The sequence below is a fragment of the Leucopleurus acutus genome (assembly GCF_964270905.1).
Source record: "Leucopleurus acutus genome assembly, chromosome: 16".
Classification (NCBI taxonomy): Eukaryota; Metazoa; Chordata; class Mammalia; order Artiodactyla; family Delphinidae; genus Leucopleurus; species Leucopleurus acutus.
In genome coordinates, this window is record NC_139158.1 from 570411 (window position 1) to 593165 (window position 22755).

General features: G+C 62.8%; 1 protein-coding gene across 4 annotated transcripts in view; it reads right to left on the reverse strand.

Annotated features, from left to right (window-relative positions):
• Positions 1-5626: 5626 nt before the first annotated feature.
• The window catches only part of CHLSN (cholesin), a 98140-nt gene continuing 81011 nt past the window's right edge, over positions 5627-22755 (reverse strand). For all 4 annotated transcript variants that reach the window (XM_082857663.1, XM_082857664.1, XM_082857665.1 and 1 more), the window contains exons 3-5: positions 12802-12962; positions 8637-8718; positions 5627-6415 (exon numbers count right to left, since the gene is read on the reverse strand). In XM_082857663.1, the coding sequence (XP_082713789.1) occupies positions 6230-6415; positions 8637-8718; positions 12802-12962 (429 nt within the window). In that variant the 3' untranslated portion in view covers positions 5627-6229. The remainder of the gene's footprint in view (positions 6416-8636; positions 8719-12801; positions 12963-22755) is intronic.

Below are 22755 nucleotides of genomic sequence, written 5' to 3' on the forward strand. Positions count from 1 at the left end.
TAGGAGTTTGCAGGGAGGCCGCCTCCACAAGCCTCTTCTCTGGTCCACTCTGACCCCCCACTCCTCTTCCACATCTGCCCCCAGACCCTCCCCATGAACCGGCTCCTTGTGTCTGCGTGGAGGTCACCTCTCCGAGGAAGAGCACAGAGGGGCCAGCTGGCGGTGGGTGGAGGGCCGGGCCCGGGACGTGGCAGGAGGCTAGCGATGCTGGCGGATTCTGCACAAGGTGCTGAGATCACACCGATGCCTTCCCAACACCTTGTCCGTGAGCTGGACGGGGGCAAACAAGCCGTGGCTTCCACCCTCCTGGAGCTCGGAGCTTGCCGCCTGGACCAGAGGGAGGCACAGGGCTCGGGGCACACAGGAAAAGCCTCTGTTCCCAGCTGGGCACCAGAGGGCCTTCCTGGAGAGCGGACGCTGCGGAGTGTCAGATGAGTGCAAATTGAAAAGCCTGGGACCGCGCTAAGTCGCAGTGACCACGTGGGGAGGCTACCCTTGGGATGTGAACTGGTGAGCAGGGTGGGCTGGGAGAGCGAGGCCCAGGGCTTCCAGTGCCAGCCACCCTGTGACCCTCCAGGGGCTTCACATGGAACGACCCAGGACGCACCAGTCAGCACGCAAATCTTGGGGCAGGGGGTGGGGTGTGGGGAGGGGAAGCTTCCTAATAATGAAGGGCAGGGCTGTGGCCACGATACGTCACACTGGGCCCGGGAAGGGGAGGGTGGTCCCCACATCCCTGGAGGGGGCTGGGGGCAGGGCAGCGAGGGTTCACTGTCCTTCTCTTCTTGTCGGTTTGGAACACCTGGCGTTGAACGCGGGGCGCAGGGAGCCCGCCTCGCCCAGGGCACAGCCGAGGTACCAAGCTTCATTCTGCAGGGTGGGGGCAGAATGTTCCGGAGGCCACAGAACTGGCCCAAAGCTGCTGTGGGAAGAGACTCAGCTTTCTGGCAGCGGGCCCTGGTGGGATGAGGTGGGTACGGCTGTAAGGAGGGAAAATGCTAGCATCGCCATCGCAAGACCCCTGCTCCCTGCCGTGGACCCAGAGCAGGAACCGTGGCCGCGGCACCTCCTGGGACATCCCACTGGGCCCAGGTGCAGGACCCAGAAACTAAGGCGCTTATTTTCTAACTTACAAGAATAGGTGACAAGATGAACCACTTTCAAAGGTGATGTTAAGTTTTCTCAAAAGAACCTGGTTGGTTGGTTGACGGTTTACGGCAGTTATTTTAATTTGCCAAAAACAAATTTAAAAAGCCGTCCTGCTGGGTTGGAAGGGGTAGATCCTGGCAGAAAAGGATTTAAAAATGTGCTGCTCGGACTTCCCTGCTGGCGCAGTGGTTAAGAATCCGCCTGCCAAGGCAGGGCACACGGGTTCGAGCCCTGGTCTGGGAAGATCCCACACGCCAGAGAGCAACTAGGTCCATGCACCACAGCTACTGAGCCTGCGCTCTAGAGCCCGTGCTCCTCAACAAGAGAAGCCACCCAATGAGAAGCCCGCGCACCGCAACGAAGAGTAGCCCCCGCTCGCCGCAACTAGAGAAAGCCTGCGCGCAGCAACGGAGACCCAACGCAGCCAAAAATAAATAAAATAAACTTTTAAAAAAAAAATAAATAAAAATACAAACGCGCTGCTGCTCGGGGCAGCCCGGCCCCACAGGTGGCCTCGGCGGCTCGAACGCAGCTGAGGGGGCGGGGCGCCGGCGGGCAGAGACACAGCTGCGAACAACGGTGACCCCGGGGTGTCCGTGCACGGCGTTGGGAGTTGGGGAACCCTGTTTCTGAGCCGAGGCTCTGGCGAGGATGGGGCTTCACCGGGGGACGCGCCTGGGACATCAGGCGGGGGCTCGGCGCCCTCAGGCGGTGGGCTGCTCGTCACCTGCCCCAGAGCATCTCCGCCTCCCACCCCAGGGGGCAGTCACCCCAGTCCAGATGCACATCTGTGGGGCACTGGGCAGAGGGCTGGTGTGAGCGAGACCCTCGTCCCCCCCAGTCCAGGGCTTGGGCCCCACCCTCTCTCGGCAGGGGACCCAGGCCTCCATTCTCAGGCTCCCCTTGCCCCCGCCTTGAAATGGCCAGAGCCGGACCAGCTGGCTGGGGCCCAGGAGAGCCGAGAGCACCTGGCCTCTGGGGAAACCGATCCCTTCCCCCTGCTTTATGTCGACACGAACGCAGCACGTTTTGCCAAGTTTGACGTCTGTCGTCTGACCCACGAAACCAACCCCTGGACCCGCCTGCCGGACTCAGTCTGAAAGCTTCTTCAGCTCCTCAGCGAGGGAGGTGGGACTAGGAACTGGGGACAGTGGACATCTGCCTGGCCCCTGGGGCTGCCCCCGACCCCTGCCGAAAGGCAGAAGCCCTCCCCCCTACCCAGTGTGCAGATCGACCCCTGGGTGGGAGCTGACATGTCAGTCATCTCATATTCTCGTTGGTTTTGTTGGTTTTGTTTCTTTCTTTTTTTTTTTTTTTTTTGCGGTATGCGGGCCTCTCACTGCTGTGGCCTCTCCCGTTGCGGAGCACAGGCTCCGGACGCGCAGGCTCAGCAGCCATGGCTCACGGGCCCAGCTGCTCCGCGGCACGTGGCATCTTCCCGGACCGGGGCACGAACCCGTGTCCCCTGCATCGGCAGGCGGACTCTCAACCACTGTGCCACCAGGGAAGCCCTGTTTCATTTTTAAAGTATTTTTCTTACTGTGGTAAAACATAGAGAACATACATTTTTTAAAGTATTTTTTAAAGTATTTTTCTTACTGTGGTGAAACAGAGAGAACGCACAATTTACTGTCCTACCCGCTTCTCAGTGTCCAGTTCAGGAACATCTCGCTCGTTCACGCTGTTGAGCAACCGTCACCACCATCCACACACAGAACATTCTCGTCTTTCCAAACTGAGACTCTGTCCCATTAAACACCAGCTCCCCTCCCCCTCCCCCAGCCCTGGGCCCCCACCCCCTACGTTCTGTCTCTCCAGGGACCCGCAGGAGTGGAATCACACAGTATCTGTCCTTCTGTAACGGTTTATTTCACTGAGCATCATGTCCTCAAGGTCCATCACGATGTGTCCGTTTCCTCCCTTCTAAAGGCTCAGTCATAGCCCATCTTACGGATGAAGCACCTTTTAACTGCTCACCCTTCGTCGGACACGCCAAGCTTTAGATCCTGTTTCTCGCTGGCTGTGCGGCTTTTGGGAGAAGCGTCCGCGGGCAGACGTCCATCAGGGGCCCCCTGGCATCGTGGGTCAGGAGGGGGCAGGTGGGCTGGACGTGAGGACTGGGCTCACGTGGGTTGGTCAGTCCCTGGACAGTCTGTTCCCAAGGCTGCAGTGCCCCAGCCTCTTGAGGGGGAACCTCTGGGGGCCGGCGGGTGGCTCTTGGTCCAGATCTGCCTTTGGTTCCAGGGCTGGCCCCTGCCACACCGCATCAGCCCTAAAGCACAAGCGAACCCTCCAGAACAGACATACAGGCTGCGGTCTCAGCCCCCGGGCCTGCAGGGGCTTTGACTGGAGACGTTCTTCTGTGAGTCCAGAACCCAACAGTGTTGCGTGGCCGCCACCCACCTCGCAGGGCAAACCCGTGGTGGGGGAGAGCACACTGGGGGCAGGGGTCCCGGCTCGGGCGTCTAACTTCCCGAGGCCCCTCCGTTCCAGCTTCCTTCCCGCCGTGCAGGGACACTCTGGCTGGTCACTGTATCCTTACAGGACCGATGGGACACACTCAACACCAGTTTACCCAAAGTGGACGCGAACCTCCTGGGGGTGCAGAAGCAGCTGAGTCCCCACATCCCACAGGCGAGGCCAACAGGAAACACCTGCTTCTCAGCCATAACCTTACAACTACTGGCTCCGTGGCGGTGGCTTCCTCGGAGGACCAGGATGCGGGGCGCTGAGGCTTTGACAGGCCAGTGAGCCTGGCCGCACCTCAGAAAAAGCCCCGCCAGCTCCATCCTGATCCCTCGGGGTGCCGTGGCCGCTGACCTGACGGACGCCCGGGACGCCCCCCACCACCTGCCCCCTCAGGGAGATGCTCCTCAGCCCACGGACGGACAAGGCGGCCGGCGAGCCTACTACCCTTGTGCAGCCACCAGGCTCAGTCCCTCCACATCAATTGACCCCTGGGGCCATCAGAGTGCCACCTATGACCACACAGGGACCCCAGGAACCGCCTGCACCCTGAGCTTGGTCCCACACCAAGCGATGCATCACCTCCCCTGCGCCTTCTGCCGGGGGGACGCCGCAGAGGACGGCACTGCACACCCTACGGGAGCCGCCTAAGTCGGTGTCCAAGAGCCTCTGTGCACAAGGGGAGCGCCTGGCTCTCCTGGGCCGTTTCCCATTAACAGCAGATGAGGACCCGGTACCACCACGTTTCCCTTTTCGATTTGGCTGCCAGGAAACCCAGAGCTATGTTCTTGATCAGTCAACCCGGATCCCTTAAGGAGAACCTGCCCCTTCCCTGTGTCCTGTGGACCTTCCTTTACTGTACGTCTATGTCTCAGCCCGGATTCCTTAAAGAGAACCTGCTCCTTCCCTGTGTCCTGTGGACCTTCCTTTATTGTACGTCTATTTCTCGTGTTTTTAAAATGCCTCAAAGCTTAGGGACAGTGAGGCTGGCACCCGGGCGGCTGCATCATCCACAGATTACCTGCAGAACCGCGACGGCTCGTCGTCACAGGGTGCTTTCCCGTCGGGGACCTCACCTCACCTGAGGGCCTCCAGGAGGGCTGGGCCTCCTCACTCCGTCTCCAACGTCTGCAAGGCCAAAGGAGGTGCCTGGCCAGTGGCTCCCACCCAGAACTGGACGTGTGTGCGTGTGTGCCCAGTGGGCGGGGGCAGGCCAGAGGCCCCTCAGGGAGTAGCACAGCAGCCCCTCATGGGGGGGAGCAGATGAGACATCGGCGTGGACGAGACTCGCCACGTGGGGTGGCGTGACCCTGAGTCCGGGGTCACAGGTGAGAAGAGGGAAAGGCCCCAAGTGGTCAGCGAGGGACCTGCCCGGGCCCTCGAGACGTGTGGCCCTCCTGGGCTCGGGTCACCCCTCCTCGGGCCACCACCCCCACCTCCTCCATTCAGACACTGAATTGAACTGAACTGAACTAGGGATGCTGCTCTGAGGCGAGATCCCTGAGGGCCACGGTCGGGGCCCAGCCAAGCCAGGAGTGGCCACAGGAAGGCCCGGGACCTCATTCTGGAATAAAGGGCCCCCGTTACTCACGGGCTGTCAGCATGGAATTCACGACAGAGCTGCCCACGTGACGCAATCTCTCGGACTCTGCTTTCCTACTGCCCCCCGGTTACGTGGCTCACAAACCTGCAACCGGAGCAGGACTCCGGGCTCGGGCCCCTCTGCTTCACTCGGGGTCACCTGGGGCGGCTCCGCCCACCCCATCACGGGAGCCTCGAAGCCACGTGGTGCCCATGTGTCTCCCAGGCTGGAAGCTGACCACGCCCGAGGGGCAGAGCATCACAGACTCGGTGGAGAGTTTCAAAACTGCACAGTCACCCGCCACCACGTCTGACTGTCTGTGGAGACGGCCTGGCCGCACGCGCTCCTCCGGGGATGGGGGACAGAGCAGGTGCTTCCCGGCTGGGCAGGTGCGGGAGGGCAGCGCGTGTCCCCTGCCGACAACTGGAAACATGGCCTGAAGAGCAGGGGTCAGCCTGCAGCCAGAAGACTACACGAGGGGCTCGCCTGGACGCCGTCCCGGGAGGCCACGGAGCCCACGCCCCACAGGCAGGGAACGAGTCACACGACAAGAGCCACGGCCTCCAGAGGCCGGTTTTTATTGAAAATACACCCAGGTTTTCCCTGTAAGTGGCCAGCGGAGCCGTGGCTGCCTGAGGAGGGAGGCGACATGGATGAGCCACAGCGCAGGCCCCTAGGTGAACGCAGGCAGGTGGCCAGGCGGCCGGCACCGAGGGGCCGCCAGACCCATGGGGGGGCCCAAGCCCCCACACGGATGGACCACAGCGGGCGGGGAGGGCCAGCTCTGGTGATCTCTAAGACACCCCTGGGACAAAAACAGGCATTTCCCTTAATAAGCAACTTCCTTGGGGGCCTGAGGACCACTGGGAGGGCAGCTTATTTCAGAGTGACTGCGTTCTGCTGTGAAGGGGTTAAAACTGTCATCCCCTATAAACAATTTCTGGCCAAGGAATCAGGAGAGAGCAGTGGTCCCTGCAAGGGTCAGGGGCCAGGAGGGCCAGGGACCCCACCCCCGCACCCCCGCGCCGCCCGCTAGGAGAGCAGCTGCAGCACCTGCCGGACGCGCTGGGTCCTCCCCGGCAGTGGGGCGTCGGCGCTTGCACCCGCTTCGTCCAGCTCCCGCATCAGCACCTCTGCCTTCCGCACCGTCAGCTCGCGGGCCTGGCCCCTGAGCCCCTCCAGGTAGGCCAGCAAGGTGGAGAAGTGCTCGTCGGGGACCTGGACGGGGCAGAGAACACTCGTCAGGGCTGGGCGGGTGGTGCGTGGAGATGCAGGATGTCCACACTGCGGGCCCCGGGCCTGCGAGGGGACCGTCCAGCCCTCAGCACCCTCAGGCCGGGCCCCGAGGAGTTGCTCCAGGACGACGGGCTGGGGGAGGTGGAAAGGGCGGCCAGCCCGCTGTCCTCTGCTGGCCCCCGCTCTTCTCCCCACAGACTCCGGCTTGCGTTCCAGAGGCTGGCAGACGTCAGTTGTCACGCCCTCCTGAAATGCCACTAAATCAACAGTAAGCAGATACATTTTTAAAGAGATAAATCAGGCTTCCCTGGTGGTGCAGTGGTTAAGAATCCGCCTGCCAATGCAGGGGACATGGGTTCAAGCCCTGGTCCGGGAATATCCCACATGCCGTGGAGCAACTAAGCCCATGTGCCACAACTACTGAGCCTGCGCTCTAGAGCCCGTGGGCCACAACTCCTGAGCCCGTGAGCCACAACTCCTGAGCCCGTGTGCCACAACTACTGAAGCCCACGTGCCTAGAGCCTGTGCTCCACAACAAGAGAAGCCACCGCAATGAGAAGCCCTCGCACCGCGACGAACGGTAGCCCCCGCTTGCCACAACTAGAGAAAGCCCGTGTGCAGCAACAAAGACCCATTGCAGCCAAAAATATAAATAAATTTATTTAAAAAATAATAAAAAATAACAAAGAGATAAATCTCTTAGAACAGAGAGAGCAGAGGAAAGATAAGCGTGACAACGTTCTGGGGCTGGAGATGAATGACGGTGACTCAGCAGATCTGACGAAGGTGAAGCTCAAGCTGAGAAACGCCAATCGCGCTGCAGACCATCCCCGCCCCCAAGCCCGGGACTCCGGAACTGGCTGTGTGGGTGCTGCTGGAAGCGAGAGTTAAAGGATGGGGCTAAAAACAGGGGCGACTGCAAGTCCACTTCGAAAGCAGCAAGTGACTCACACTGACTTCAAAACCTGAGGGCCACAGGGAGGAGGGGCAGGCGCCCTGAGCCGGCCCAGTGGGGAGCGGGCGCGGGGCTGTGCAGGAGCGGGGGGTGGTCCTGGGGAAGGAGGCCCAGGCAGCATCCCCCAGCCTGGGGCTCCGATTCCTGCGGCATCGCTGGCTTGGCCCGGCCCAGGCTTTGCACCCCGCTGTCCCCCACCCGCCCAACAGCCACGGCCTGACTTCAGAACTCAGCTCACAGGTGCCTCCTCCACGGAGGGTCCCCCACCCCCCATCAAGTGCACGCAGGGCCGAGTCCGCCCTCAACTTCCCCGCCGGGGAGCCACTTAACCATCATAATGAAAGCTACACAATCGTCACAGATGGTGACGGCGGCCCCAGATAAATGGATTACAAGCCACTGAATAAAACAGCAGAGTCCACGCTGAAGCGGGAAGCCACAGTCCACTGGAGCGGGGGTGGCGAAGCTCCTCCTTATCGGAGACGGGATGAAGGGAACAGAAGAGCCCCAGACAGGGCCACAGCGGGCTAGTGAGAGTGACGAGAGACGGGCAGCCCCCAAAGACACGTGCCTGTTACTGAAAGAATCAGTAACTCTGTAGGAACAAACCCGACAGCCACCACCCGCGTCACGCGATCAACATCGACACCAAGCCACCACGGACCAGCTACGAGGAGGACGAACACATACGTTTATTTCCCCGAGTCCGGGTGGGGACCTAACCAACCACGCCGGCCACGCCCTGCCACACGACTGCCCTTGCAAGCACGTCAGGGTCACGAGGGTAAGATGAGGGACGTGCCAGACACCGGGTGAGCGCGGTTCTCGACAGGCCCCCGCCCAAGGATGCCACCAAGAACGTGTAGTAGTGACGTGACGCGGAGCCCTGACTCAGGCTGGGATGTTGTCCCGTAGGACGCCCTGACGTGTAGCAGGCGCACACTGGAGTGTCTGGGGGTGACGGCAGCTCCCAGCCTCAGCCTGATAGCCACACCCCACGAGGATCCACAGGGGAGGGTGGAACTTCCAAGCACGCGGACGGTGGCCCTCCTGGAACCGCAGCCGCCTCCTGCAGCTGGGAGCCTGGAGCTCCACGATGAGTCCGGCCGCTGGGCAAACCTGGCAGGGGTTCTGGCTCCCTGACACTGAGCGGGTCCCTCCCTGAGCCCGGGTTTCATCTCTGTAAAACGAAGGGCTGGACGGGTGCTCCCACAGGGCACCCCCCCCCCGCACCGAGTGTGCACCCACCTGGTCACGGTCGTACATATGCAGCAGCAGCCAGGTCTGCCTCGTCTTCTGAAACCTCCAGTTCTCGTGCTGCTGGGCCCAGCTGGGGAGGCAAGGACACGACGTCTCAGGTACTGCACAGGAGGAGCCGGAAGGCCTGCACCCACTGGCCTGGGTGGCCTTTCCTTGGCTGGGGGGGCGGGACACCTGCAGAGGACCCTCCCAGCGCGAGGGCGGGAGGGGGCTCTCAGGGTTCTGCACCAGGAGGACCGTCGCCCCCGCACGCCTGCTGGGGGCCCTCGGCCCTGACGGCAGGACCAGGGGGCACAAGGACACTTTCTTTCAGCCCTGCACGGCCATCGTTCCACGATCCTAACGTGAACACTCTGAATTTCACAAACTCAGTCCTTCTTCCAGAAACGTTTATCGTGCAGGACGGCAGGACCGCCGACTGGAGCAGGCGTGGCCTTCACGCCATGAGCTGGGCATCAGGGAGGAGCCAGGAGCCCTGACCCCAAGGGCCACGCAGGGGTCCCATCGGCCCAGCCTGCACGTCACCACCCAAGGGCCTCGGACGCACCGGGCCCCCAGATGATGAGGACGCTGCGGCAAAGCGCGGCTGGTCCCGTGGAGCCCAGGCTGCAGGGGCCCGCGGTGGAGGAAGCAGGCCACGTCGGGAGCTAGTGCCCAGGGGAGACCCGGACGCTGGGGCGGAGGCCCCGAGACGGACAGAGGTCTGTGTCTGGGACCCGGGCGCTGGCGGCGTGGAGTGGGCAGAGTGCGGGCTCTGGGGCTGCAGGACGGCGGGAGGGTCGGCCTCCCTAATCGCCCAGCCGGTTCACTCTCTCAGGACAAGCGGCCCCGTGGCTGGCGGGGCTGAGGCAGAAGCACACGCTTCACGCCTGTGGAGTTTCCCACATGCCGTGTCACGTGATGGCACGGCCACCCAGGCCCCGCCCCACATCTGCCCGGGGACCATGGGCACTTCGCGTGGCAGCCACCGACGAGCCGGACCTGGCCACAGCTCCTGGGGGACCAACACCCTGCCTGTGCCTGGAGTCCCGCCTCCAGCGCTTAGTGGCGAGGCCGGGGCAACGTGTGTGCCCACGACAGGGCCCAGCTCAGTCTTCTGCACCCGCAGGGGCGCCCCACCAGGAGGAGGGGGAAGGGAGGGAGGTGGGCGACTCGAGGGAGGGGAGGAAGAAAGGGAGAGAGGAAGGGCCACCGGGCTGGGGAGTCAGCGGCCCCTGGCCATCTCCTCAGGCTCCTCTGCTGGCCCGACTGGGAGGGCACGCTCTGTGTGGGCCGCCGCCACCAGTGGGACCGCTCCCTGCTGCCAGTAATGACGTAACTGTCTCTCGGCTCCAAACCCACCGCTCATCCTCTGCCTGCGAAAGTGGAGATGGGCCCTTCAAGACGCTTCCTTCCCAGACGGAACGAAGTTACACAGAAGATGCTGGACACACGGGGTGGGGAGGAGGGAGCTTCCTTCCGAGCGCGGGCAAGCAGCCCTCTCTGGTGTCCACGTCCACGGGGCCCCCGTGGTTCTGCAGTGCACGCTTCCCCGCAAGTGTGCTGGCGCAGCTCCCGTGACCTCCCTGCTGCCCGTGAGCCCCTACGCTCCCTGGGCTCGGCCCGGCCCCTCACGTCTGCTCCTCTGCAGTCTCCACAGGGCTCTCGCTCTCGCTCCAGCTAAGCAGTCTTTATAATAAAGAATGCCCCCGCACTGGCCCCAGTTCAGCTACTGTGTCGTTCCACCTGCATCGCGCCCTGGCCAACTCATCTGCCCTGGAAGACCTCGCTCTTCCCAGGGTCTCAAGGTCCCTCCTGAGCTGCCAGAGGGTTTGGGAGGGAAGGACCACCTCAGGCCTGGCTCCCTCACTGCTGCATTGGTGACGCAGACGAGCTGGGCATCGGCCCGAAGCACTCCCTCCTCCCTCCTCCCTGACCCCAGGGCTCTGACCAGGGTCACCTCAACCCTGTGGTCCGCCGGGCCCCAGAAGCGGCTCGGGTGTCTGGAGCATCGGACTGGCTTCAGATGGGCTGTCCGGGCCCACGGGGAGCAAAGGGCACCCGGCTGGAGGCCTGGGGGTGGTGCGGCCCCACGGAAATCCACAACGGACAGAGGAGCTCCCAGACACACCAGGACCACGTGAATGATGACCGAGTGACCACGGGGACCCCCAGCCCCGCCCAAAAATACCTCCCCAGAAGGCAGGGACCCACAGATGGAGCATCTGCGTGACTTTGGTGAGCAGGAGAAGTGAGAGGTCAGAGGTCAGCAGGGAGGGAGCGCAGGCCTCGGGGGTGAGGGCCGAGCCCGACCCTCTCAAGGGGGTGCTGCACCGCGAGCAGCTCCCATGAGGACGCGGCTCTCAGCACCGTGAGGTCAGGGCCGAAGGATGTTCTTACGACCCAGAGGGGTGAGAGGCAGGTACGTGCGCTGCCTGCGGTGCAGGACCCAGATGTGACGGCTGCTCTGAAGCCACAGCACCCCACAGCTTCTGGTCCCCTGGGGAGCGCTGGGCAGGGCCGTCTGAGCTGCTGAGTGGGTCCGCTGTCCCCTCCCCAGGACCACCGTCTTCAGAGCAGTCCCCCGAGTGACAGCGGAGCCTGCAGGTGCCTCTCTTGGCTGCCTTGTACGGCCGTGCTCACCACGGAAAATCTCACCTCAGCTGCAGGTGAAAGGTGCCGGGACGGGACCAGGTGTCAACAAGGGGCCTGCTGGCCACCCCCGTACCCCCCACCCCGAACACAGCCCAGGGCCAGGCCCAGGGTCAGGGGAGGCTGCCGGGCAGCTCCCTCCGCCGGTGCGCAGGCTGGGCCTCCCCTCCCGCTGGGCTCCACGTGGCCCCCACCGGCCAGCCAATGGTGGCCCCTGCAGTGCGAGGAAGGCACCCGGACTTCCCTGGGCGGGGAGGGAGGCACTGAATCGAAGGTGTGTTTCCTACAGGGAGGCGGGCAGATCTTAACGGGAGCAGGCCCCCACGAGGAAGGGACAGCGCGCGCGGAGATTCCAGCAGAGCCGAAGAAGGGCTGCTCCTGGGGGCTCAGGCAGGCCCAGCACAAGGCCCGAGGCTCCCCAGGGCACCCGTCCCGGTTACGGCTTGTGCCCCCTTTGCGCCAGAGCAGGCTCCGGCTGGGGCTGGGGGAATGGCAAGCCCCAGTCCATCCAGCAGGTGGGAGCCCTGCCCGGGCCCAGCGGGGCCCCAGGCTTGCGAGAGACGCGGGGTAGCGTCTAATGCTGTGCCACAACCTCACGGGCTTCAGAGACAGCAGGGGGAGCGGGAGGGGGACGGGGGCACGGAGGAGGCGGAGGCCTGGACCCTGGGCTGCCTGTGCAGCTGACTCATCGGTGCTCAGCCCGGTCCAGGAATCAGGAAGATTCCGCTTCGTACAGAGCCCGGGCGGCCGGGCAGCATCTCCTTCTTGGAAGACAGGGCTCTGAAACGCCCCCTCCCAGCCTATCGCTGGGTTCACACACGTCCTCAGGCCCCCCTGCCCTCCCAGAATCCTCTGCAGGGCCCCCAGGAACTCTGCTCTTGAACCGGCTCCAAGCCACCAACCCCAACCCTTGGCTGGATCTCGAGGACTCCACGAAAGAACACAGGTTCCTGGAGGGAGATGTGGGGTGTGTGCGACCTGTGACGAGAGTGATGGTGGAGACAGCAACAATGCTGATGGCGGCAATGACGATGGGGTGGTGACGTGGATGGTGATGGTGGGGGGGTGACGTGACTGGTGGTGGTGGTGACGTGAATGGTGACAGTGGTGACGTGGGTGCGGGTGGTGACGTAGGTGGGGTGACAAGGTTGACAGTGGTGGTGAGATGCCATCCTCAGCACAGGGCCCACGAGTCTTTCATGGTAGCTCCAAGGCCATTATTTTGTCAGGTTGTCACAACACTATGAGGGGCAGGTGAGTGAGACCCTTCACCTGCATTTTGCTGATTTGAGGTGGAGGCTGAGGGGTAGCCTTGCCCAAGCGCCCGCAACTACTGACCTGTCACCGCTGACCCCGACGGCTGAAGCTGCGCTTCCAGGCGCCAGACGCCCAGGCGGGGAGCAGGCGGCTCCCCTGGCCCCAGACACAGCCGCGGAGGCTGCGACCACCCGCCCCCCCCACCCCGGGGGCCCTGAGCCCCCAGCCCGCGTCGGTCTGCCTGCATCCCTACGGGGCCGCGCACCTGCACAGGTAGTCCAAGGCCAGTGCGGCCCCCGAGCGCCTGGCTGCTGGGCTCTGGGCCACGGAGATGCCCGCTTCCTGCAGCCGCCTCCGGGCCTCTTTCTTCCTCTCCTTCTTCAGCTTCCTCTCCAGGACCCTCTGCTCCTCCGGGGACGCGGCTCCCTGGAAGCAAGGGCACCACCATCAGGGCTTCGGGAGCAGGTGCCACCGCGGCTCCCTGGACCCCGTGGCCCACGCTGGGCCGCTCGTCCCGGGATCCCGGGGGAAGTCCTGCAGGGTGGGGCGGGTGCTGCACGCACCCGCCGAGGACCCCCCCCCCCAGGCTCCAAGGGCGGCAGGAGGTGCCTGGGAGAGTCTCTCTGGGGCTGAGCGGGAAGGAGGCGCTGGGACCTGTGATGCGATCCCCCACCCCGCAAACCAAACAAGAGCGGAGTCCAAGGTCTCCTGATCACCCCGGAGGCCAGACCCAGCGAGTTCACTGTGATGCAGGCCGGAAGCCCTGGGGACCCGGCCACGGCCCCAGCACTTCCAGGGAGGCCTCTGGCGCTGGCCCCGCACACCCAGCGTCCACAGCCCCCATCCCGGAGAGCAAGGCCCGGCGGGGACCCTCTCGTGCCGCGGCAGGCAGGCCGTCACAAGTGCCAATCCCTGGCCACCTTTGTGTCCCACCCCACTCCCGCTCCTTCCGGAATCTTCTCAAACCAAAGAGCTGCTTTCCCAGCTCCTCCTCCTCCGCAAACCATCTGGGATTTTACCTGCCGTGGAGCTTCAGGGCTGCGCCGGGTGACTCCTGGCAGCCCTGACACGGGACGCACAGCCCACCTGCCCAGGAGGCGCCTCCGTATGGGGCTCAGGGCTCCTCTCCCGGGGAGGAGTGGCGGCCCGCCGCCTCGCATGGATGCTCCACGCAGACCCGACCCACACTGCACTGCAGCCGGGCGGGGGGGGGGGGGGGGGGGGGGGAGGAGGGGGAGGGGAGGGGAGAGGGAGGGGGAGGGGGAGGGGGAGGGGAGGGGAGGGGAGGGGAGAGGGAGGGGAGGGGAGGGGAAGGGAGAGGGAGGGGAGGGGAGGGGAGAGGGAGGGGAGGGGAGGGGAGAGGGAGGGGAGGGGAGAGGGAGGGGAGGGGAGGGGAGGGGAGGGGAGAGGGAGGGGAGGGGAGGGGAGAGGGAGGGGAGGGGAGGGGGAGAGGCAGGGGGGCAGTGAGTGGGAGAGGGAGCAGGGAGAGGCAGGGGGACAGGGAGGGGGAGGGAGGGGCCAGTGAGGAGAGGGAGAGGGAGGGGGGAGAAGCAGGGAGACAGTGAGGGGGAGAGGGAGGGGGAGAGGCAGGAGGCTGGAACACCCTGGAGGACAGGGCAGCAGGGGCTCTGACCACACAGCTGCCCGAAGGGTGTGTGTTTGCTTTAAAAATCACAACCATGCCTGAAACACCAACGCCAGCATCAGCCAGACTTCCACTGACAGGGAATAAAATCAGATTTTTAAAACAAGGTATTCTTCACTGGAGTAACACTGGCTCATAACGTTATGTAAATTTCTACTTCTGCGGAGGCAACAGTGTGCTCACAACCAAACCTTTAGTTTCCATCTGTCACCCTGGGGTTGAGCCTCTAACTTGCCCCGCCCTCCCCCGTCCCTCCCCCGTCCCTCCCCTCTGGTAGCCACCACACTGATCTCTGCATCTTTGGTTTGCCTCCTTGTGTTTTAGATTCCACGTGAGTGAAATCACACTGTCTGACTTATTCCAGCACTACTACACCCTCCAGGCCCTTCCACGTTGTCACAAATCCGAAGTGGGGTGCACTGGGGTCTAGGAGACACACCCGCTGGCTCACAGAGAAGCTGGCACTAAAAGCAGCAGGCCAGCCCTGCCCCTCTGAGCCACACAGGGGGGCACTGCACCGGCCAAGAGGCCCTAAGTCCCAGGGAAGGGTCAGGGCTGGGGATTGGCCAACACTGACTCCCGAGGGAGGCCAGCAGGTTGGGCAGGTCTGGGAAGGGAATGGAAGGGTCAGAGGCATCTGCCCCCAGGGTGGATGCAACTCCCCCCATGGCTCCCACTGTCACTAGGACACGGTGGTATCCTCCAAATCCAGGTCCAGGCCCCTGCTGCCCAAGCCCCTCTGACCCTATGGGGTGCTGGCTGCTTCCCCGAGGCTAAGCCTGGTCACACAAGAGACGGGAGCCAGGTCCCACTCCCTGAGGGCTCTTGGGGTACTCTGCAGGCCCAGTGATGGCCCGAGGTGCCACTGTCCCCACGGAAGGGCACAGGAGGGAGGCTGGAGGGGGACATGGCCAGGGCTCTAGTGTGGGCCTGGGAGGGAGGGGACGTGGACCCCGGCAGTCCCATGGAGGGGGGCACCTGAAGGGTCCAACTGCCTCTCCTGGGGCTGCTGGCACGTCCAGCGTTAAGGATCTAGGTCTTGTGTTAGGCACCAACTCTGGAAACTACGAAAAGAGCTTCTTTCAATCACTCTCGCTTTGGCCGGTGGTGCCCCTGACGTGGCAGTGGGGGGAGCCCACACTCCGTGGCCCCCGAGAGGAGCTGTTCAGAGCCATGAGGCCCAGGGGCCAGGCAAGACACAGGGGCGCAGCAGCCAGGGGAGCTGGGGGCCCGGGGCAAACGCTGAGCTAACTGGACTCTCAAGAAAAGCTAGAAACACATGTTTACAGGTGAATCTCCTAAACTTTAAATGCTGGCTATTCCAAGTAAACAACGTAGGCTACCGGGCCAAACCCTGGTGTGGACCACGTGAGGAAGCCAGCACCTCTGAGCCCCTGGGCTCTGCACACCTGCCCAAGCCCCAGGGACGGTCCCCCTGTGGGACCTGTGTCCTTTTCCTAAACCCACTCAGGCCTGCGGGCCCCCGCCCCTCCCGCTGGTACTGCTGGCGGGGGGACAGCCCACGAAAACACCAAGACCATCTGGAAGGAACGCAGGAGTCCACAACCGCAGCCTGTGAGGGCCCTTCTGGGGACCAAGTTTCAGGGAAAGGAGAAGCCTCACCCCCAGAAAGCCCTGCGGACCACAGCCACCCCGGGACTCCCCACAGGCCAGGCCCACTCCTGGGGAAGGCCTGGGGGCAGCAGGGTCAGTGCTGTTAACACGACTGCTCTCTGGAACACAGACCCCATCTCCCCAACTTAGCACAACCACGGGGAACTGACCGCTGGGGTCTCCTCGGAAGCACCACACCGCGCTGCTGCTCCAGACAAAACACAGGCCCCCCCACGAAGTGAGGTGAAAGCTTAAGCTTCAGCAACATACTCCCCTCTCCAATTAGAGCTCTTCAGGCTATGTTTCAAAGGGCACAAAAACAAGTCAACCGGTGTGGAAGGCCTCTGGCAGGATGTGCACCCAAGCTGGTAAGCCACGGCCACCCTGGAGGGCCCCGAGGGACCCTGGAGGACCGCGGTGGAGCCTGGAGGGCCCTGGAGTCCAGGCACAAATTGCATCCACGCATGAACGCCGCCTGCGCGCACCGTATTAAGTAACGCAGCACACGGGTGATGAAAGGCGCATTTAGCACTTAAATCCTTACCGGCCTCTGGGCAACATAGGCACTGAGTACATCCAGGAAATGCACTAAATAAACAACAAAAGGAAACGTGCTGACTTCTTACGGGAATAGCGACAGAGAGAAAACACAACTACATGAAGGAAGCATCCAGCCCCGTGACTCTGGGCAAGAGACACAGAGCAGAAACGGCATGACCTCGATCTGGAACGGTTTCCACAGGCTCACTTCAGGCAGAGAACTCTCTGCTTTGAAGAAGGACAGGCTCGGGTCCTTCAGGCCAGGAGGCCCATCAGCCCTTGTCCACAAGCAGGGCGCCTGGACCCCTGGCGGGCCTCGTGCTCTGGCCACTGGCCCTGCCCTGCCCCCGAGACAGGCAGTGTCGCCGGTCACACCCCAGCCAGAACCAGAAAGTGAAAACCCACAACCCTGCCCCTATAGGAGGACCCCGGGGAGCCCAGGGGGTCCTGCAACTTCAAGGCACTGGAAGCACCAGCAGAATGTGCAGGGGGACCCCCTCTCCCTCCGTGATCCCTTGAAGCGAGGCTGGCACCGACCACTGGCGCCACAGACTGGACTTCAGTCTCCAGTTCCTTCGTTGAGGCCTGGCCAGGAATGCAGATGAAAACGGGACACTCTGGAAGGACGGTCACCGTGGGACCGCTGCCACCACGGGAGGACCCCTTGCCTCGCACCTCCCCAGCCATTTCCGTGATGGGGACAGGCCTGCCCTGCCCCTGCCGGTGACGCTACGGGGGTGGGGGGCTGAGGCCAAGATTCAGGGAGTAGCACCACAGCCTCGGTCCCTGGCCTGTGGGCGCGGGGCCATCAGGAGACACTGACAGGGCAGGCGTCCTGCAACGCTCCATCGACCGGGCACAAGTGGCCCCCCATCCCCACTGCCTTGTGAGGGTGTCCCAGGTTACAAACGGGCCTCTCTTCCAGCCACCTTTTTCCTTCCCTCCAGTCTCAGGGAGCAAAGTCTTCCTCTATGAACCAAGGCTGACCCAGGAGGGTGGGGCAGGCCCGGCACAGGCCCGGGAGGGCACAGAGGAGCCCGTCTACTAGATGGGTCGGTTCTCCTTCTCTGGGGTCCTCCTGCACCCCGACCACGTGTCAGGCTTTCTCGAGTTGTGTGTGCATTTGGAGGCGGGCGGTCCTGGGGACCCTTCTGTCCCACTGTGGTTCCCCCCGCGGCCTTTCAGGCCCCACTCTGGGAGGGGCGCCTAGACCACCACAACCTCCCCGACCTCCCGTGTGGGCTCCCACTGGCCTGGCTCGGACCCTCTAATCAGCTCCTGCCCAGGGCTCTGAACTGGATTCGCCCGGAGGCCCCAACACACAGGAAGGGGTGGGGGTCTGGCTCTCCACACTGGGGGTCACGGGTCTGTGGGAGAGCCAAGGAAGGAAAGGTCAGCTGGGGTGGCCTGAGACGGGCCATGCTTGGGGGGCCCCTGCTGCCTCGTGCTCACAGGTTACACTACACAGCTGCGGGGGACAGTGTAGCCCGGGAGGGGGTCTCCTGCCTGCAGACCCTCTGGTCCCCCACCAGCTCAGGAAGAGAAGCGCGGGGAGCCAGGCAGTTCTGAGCCCCGTGCTGCCGGGGCTCCGTGCAGGGGCCGTTCTCTCCGCCTCCGAGCTCAGGCCCAGAGCCAGGTCCTGCTCAGCTGGGAGGCGGGGGGGGGGCCCGGGGCCGGACGACTGACAACGGGATCTCTGATCCTGATGCCAGCAGAGCTCGGGGAGCCCCAGGGGCGTGGGCTCAGAGGGGCCAACACGGTGGGGAGAAGGCAGTGCCCGTCACCCACGTGTTCCTCAGAAGCCTCCTACTTCAAAGAGCATCGGACTCAGCGTCAGGGCCCAGCTTCCCTTCTATCACCCGGCAAGTACCACTGGGCAGTGGTGGCCGCGGCCGTGCTTGAGGAGGAGGCTGCACTTGGCTGGAGCCAGCAGTGCAGGGACCACCCCCCGGTGGGACTTCCCGGCCGGGGTCGGGGGGGCTGCTCCTTGCTGACCACTGACACACAGGGACAGGGTCATCGGCCAGCCTGCTGACAGCGGAGGCCGGGGTGGGGCCCCTAACCCACCCACTCCGTCCAGGCGAAACCCATCAACCACAGAATTAGGGGACTAGAAAAGTGTGCGTTAAAAATTCTTGCCAATGAAACATAAGCCTGAACCAGGGATGAGCTGTAAGGCGTGACCTGACCCCAGTGTGAGGGCTGGGTTTAGGTTCAAAGTGACCCTGAGGTGGCAGGGGCAGGGGCCCGGGCAGCACAAGCAGTCCAGCCACTCGGCTCAGCTGTCTGTCCACAGGCCAGACAGCGTCCCCAAGGGCACGGCGACTCTCCAGAGGTGGTCAGAGCGCAGGTCCCCGCCAGGCAACCCCCCCCCCCCCCAGAGTGATCCTTAACCACAGGTCTCCGTCCAAACACCGCTGAGGCCAGAAGCACCGGCTTCTCTCCCGGAAGTCCCATGGAGCCGGCTGAACCTTGAAGCGACGGGAGCTCAGGGGTGGAAGGGAGGGCACCTAAGAGGAAACTGGTCCCAGACTTGGCGCCTCCCCAGGCCACACAGCCCCCTCTTCCTTCCGCTTCTGAAGCCAGGCATCCGCGGGCAGGACGCCCAGTCCCCGCCTGCAGTTCCTTTGAGACACTGCTTCAGCTTGAAAACTAAACCTTAACCAGGAGCATTACTGCAATTATTAAAAGTCAAAAGGGAAACTCATGGTAGCCAATCGATTCCTTTTTCCTTTCCTGAAAACGATGAAGAACAAAAGAGGGAGTGTTTCCTATAATATTTAAGTAAAACTTTGTGTTTTGAAATAACTAGACGCAACTTGAAGGACAACACAGACGCCATGAGCCTTCCCCCCCACAGCTTCCCTGCAGAACAAGAGCAGAAACACACAGGAGACACTAAGATTTCAGTTACAAATTGTTAGATTCTTTAAACGCTCATTCCCCCAACCTGTGAGTGATGCTGAGTCTCCTCTGCTAATTCAGAAATAGAAACAGTGATATGTACCCTCTTCATTTTATTTGCAGTACTCTGATTAAAACTAGACCAATTCCAGGGAGTTCCCCGGTGGCCTAGCGGTTAGGATTCCGGGCTTTCATTGCTGCGGCCCGGGTTCAATCCCCGGTCAGGGGACTGAGATCCCACAAGCCTCGCAGCTCCGCCAAAAAAAAAACCAACCCAATTCCAAACAACTTCAGAAAGCATGCACACAACGCAGGACGCTGCTCTCATCAACCCAGCGAGCGGCTGGGCCGGGCAAGCAGGGACGCTGCGAGCGCTGTGGGCCGTGGGTGACGGGCCCGGTGCCCTGCAGAGCTGCCGCTGCTGCTGCCGGTGCCGGTGCTGAGGCAGACACGGGCTCTGGCCTCAAGGAGCGCACGGCCGGAGGTAAGTGAGCTCCTGGAGGACAGGGACAGCGGCTGCCCCGGGCTGAGCGGCCGTTCAGAGCAGGGCACAGCTCCTCCATCCAGATGCTGCAGACACCAGACGTTTTCAAATGCCTGAACCAGGATACACAAGCACAGGGGCCCACGCTGAAACAGATACCAGATCACAGGATACAGCCTCTGCGCTTCATTACCGCACCCAGGGCAGATCCACGTGAGGTGACGCTGTGAGAGATCCCCGTACAGTACATGAGAGCCTGGCCCCGCCCCCCGCCCGCCAGGGCCACTGTGGTCTGCTGTCAACACGCACAGCACAAGGAAACGCTCAACCCCAGTGGGTCCCAGGATCAGTGAGAAGGAGCCCCCAAGAAACCTGCCCAGCGCCGCCCCGCCTGCAGCCCTGGGCTCTACCACCACACAGCCCTGGGAGGAAGGGCGTCCTTTCCCTGGCCCACGTCTCTCCCCTTCCCAGCCCATCACCCCCTGGTCCCCTTCCACGTGGGTCTTGGACATTATGACGAAACCGTCAGACGCTCTTGGCCAGAAACACACGCGGATCCCGCTGGAGCCCAGCTCCTGGGTTACAGAGGAAGAGGTGAGGGTTTCGAGGGGTGGGGGGGTCGCCACGGCCACGGCCCAGGCGGGGGGGCTGTGCCACCGAGGGACGGTGGCCCTTGCGGACAGGCCAGGGCTCTGGGAAAGGTCTTCCACATCAACCATTTCAAAGCCTGTGGCCTTGGCTGCCGGCAGGACCTGCCCCCCACCTGGGCTGGAGACACTGGCCCTTGTCAGAGACCAGCTTCAGAACAAAAAACTCTGAGCACGGCTGCACGCTCAGCGGGCCGGGGGCATCGGCGACCAGAAGACTTAACTTCCATTCTGCTTCTCTCGTAACCCAAGGATTCAAATGAACGTGTGTTACGTGCCACCGTGCACTTGGAAAACCAGAAGACACACGAAACACAGATCGGGGTGCCAAAGCCAGGGAGCAGATGACCACCCCGAGCCTCAGCCTGGATGACGGCAGGACTCCTGGCTCTCCCGAGGCCGTGCTGTGATGACCAGCCTATAAAACCCTCTCAAGGTCCCCCAGAGCCTCAGCCTGGATGATGGCAGGATTCCTGGCTCTCCCGAGGCCGTACTGTGATCAACTTCTCATCTCCTCTGGACGGGGGTCACGGCCAGCAAGGACAGCCTCTCTGCAAGGCCCACACCTGCAAGAGGAGGGGGGGCGGGCAGGACCCCCTCTGGCCTGTAGACAGCAGGAGGCCTGGTTTAACTGCCCTGAGACAGGAACCGTGTTTACAGAGATCAAATTCGTTTCTGGAAGCAGAAAGTCCTGAGATATTTACTCATTTTACCTTTTCACAGGCTGTCCATCCGTTCCTGCCCTTGGATGGACAATGGAGCAAAGCCAGGCTACAGCTTCGGGGGAGAGCCAGGATGGGGGAGATCCCTCGGCTCCCTTCAGAGGCTGCGGTCTAGGGAGGAGCCGGGGGGAGAGGCCACAGGGACACGTGGTCAAAGGAGAGCCAAAGCCAGTAGGTGCACGGACAGGTCAGCCCCAGCACGCGAGGCCCAGGGCCTGGATGCGGGAACCTGGTGCACCCAGCACCTCCCCCACCAGGCACCGTGTCCGACAAGCCCGGGCCTGGGGCCTCGGGGGACACAGGCTGAGCTGTGGCCGAGCTGCCGCAGGCCTGTGGGGGAAGGGTGAGGAGCACCCGGCTCAGGTGTAACATGGGCACCACAGGCTGGGGGCGGGGTGGTCACGTGCTGCTGAGGTGCGGCACGGGGACCTCAGGGCCACTGAGGTCTTAGCTGAGACCCCAGACCCCACGGCAGAGGGGGCAGGAGAACAGAGAAGATGCAGCACATTCCATCAGGGAGAGCTCCAGCCCAGCAGGAACGAAGCTGGTAGGAGGGCCACACGATCTACCCCTCCCCTGGCAGCACTTCCATTTCCAGAGCAGTTACCCTGCTTCCCCATGAGCCCCGGGGCGGGGCGGGGGTGGGCTGAGGAGGTCCACTGATTCTTCTTACCAGGCATTTATGGGAGGTGGCTTTCGTTGGCTGACTTTTAGCAGGAACCTGGCTCCTACACACCCAGTCTTTAAGGCCTCCTGAGGACAGGAAGAGACTGTCACCCACCCCCACTGCCCACTGGAGACCTTCATTCACAGCCCCAAGGTCTCCCACCAGCAGGCCCAGGACAGTGGCCCAGGGCCAGGACCCCACACCCCCTCCTAGCTGCAGACGGCACAGGCCTTCGTGGCCCCCAGATCCCAAGGGCCACCCGCTCTCACTGCTTCCCAGAATCTCGGCTAAGCTTTCGGGTTGATCTCGCCCATATGCAGGGAGCAAACAGGCCCTGGCTGGTTGGCCTCTGCAGGAGCTCTGATGTCCACGCGCAGGACCAGCCCGTGGGCCCTCCTTGGTTCTAGGCAGGAGGATGATGTACAACCCTCCCCATCGCTTTCGCTGCTGAGAGGCCAACACAGGCTTGGGGCCCAGCTGCGCTCTGCACGGTCAACAGCCTAATGTGGACTGTCCCGTTATCGGAAGGCAAAGATCACACAGGGTCTGCTTCGTGTATTCAGAGAAGCTGCCCCCGGCTCTGTAGGCCCCGGCCACGCCCACCTCCTCCCTGCAAGAAGCTGCTTTCCTTCCATTTTGGAAACGTGTGACTGACCAGGAGTTCAGGCTGCATTTTGTGTGTAACCTGGAAATGCAGTTCCGGGAGATGGACAGCCAGCGTGGGCAGAGCTGAGCGGAACATCAAGCCAACGAGCTGCGAGTCTAGACATAACGTTTAACACATAGAGAGCGTAACTTCCAGCAACTTCTGAAAGACTAGCAGACAGTCGTTCCTAATCTGACAGTACTGATCTTGCCATTTTAATGAAAAGCATACCACGAGACCACAAAGACCTCTCTCCCCCCCATACTCGAGGTGGGCCTGGGGCGCCAGGCTTCCCACAGCGTCCGACGCTGCTTCCCTCAAAGCAAAAACAATCCCACTTTTGCTCAAGA